The following is a 654-nucleotide window of genomic DNA, read 5'->3' on the forward strand; positions in this document are numbered from 1 at the left end:
TGTCATTGTATTGGGCCCCTGCTGGCAGGCCAAGCTGCCAGTTGCGAGGATTGGGAGGGCTGGACCGCGCTGGGGAGGACCGGTGCAGGCAGAAGAGCAGCCACACAAACCCCACGCAGACCGACGACAGCACGATGGCCCTCCAGCGCAGTCGGAAGCGGGGGTCAGCACCCTTGGTCATGGACGCGAGGACCGGCAGACCACCCACGCTGATCCGGAGAGGGCTCATAGACTCATGGCAGGGCCGGACAGGCATCAGACCAGGGGCGAGGAGAACCTGGAGGAGAGAGGGGAGGAAGCAGGTCAGAGAGCTGGAGCCTGGGGCCGAGCTGAGCTTGCGGTTGGCAGGAGACAGTCACGAAGGAGAGACCCCATCCCCTCTCCTGCAGCATAAGGTGCTGCCTCCTCACGCACAGAATGGCCAGCACACCATGGGGGCTGCTTTGCTGCTGGAGGCACGCTCAGCCCCTTCTCAACCCCCCACTGCACTCCCAGAGCAGAACAAGCTCTAGCAGCACCCACCACCTGCAGAGCACCCTCACCTGCCCCAGGGCCCACGGTGGCCCAGCCAGGGAGCTGAGGCACCCCGGCCTGGGATGAGCCCGGGTGTCCTGCCGAGCAGTGTCCCCACACAGCCCCAGGAGGAAGGAGGAC

General features: G+C 65.9%; 1 protein-coding gene across 1 annotated transcript in view; it reads right to left on the reverse strand.

Moving 5' to 3' along the window:
• CANT1 (calcium activated nucleotidase 1) overlaps positions 1-277 on the reverse strand; it is a gene marked incomplete at both ends in the record, with an annotated part of 1,548 nt that extends 1,271 nt beyond the window's left edge. The window contains one exon of the mRNA XM_010146299.1: positions 29-277. Coding sequence (XP_010144601.1) covers positions 29-277 — 249 coding nt within the window. The remainder of the gene's footprint in view (positions 1-28) is intronic.
• Between the last annotated feature and the right edge of the window lie 377 nt (positions 278-654).

The sequence above is a fragment of the Buceros rhinoceros genome, unplaced genomic scaffold, assembly GCF_000710305.1.
Source record: "Buceros rhinoceros silvestris isolate BGI_N320 unplaced genomic scaffold, ASM71030v1 scaffold27302, whole genome shotgun sequence".
In the NCBI taxonomy this organism is placed as follows: Eukaryota; Metazoa; Chordata; class Aves; order Bucerotiformes; family Bucerotidae; genus Buceros; species Buceros rhinoceros.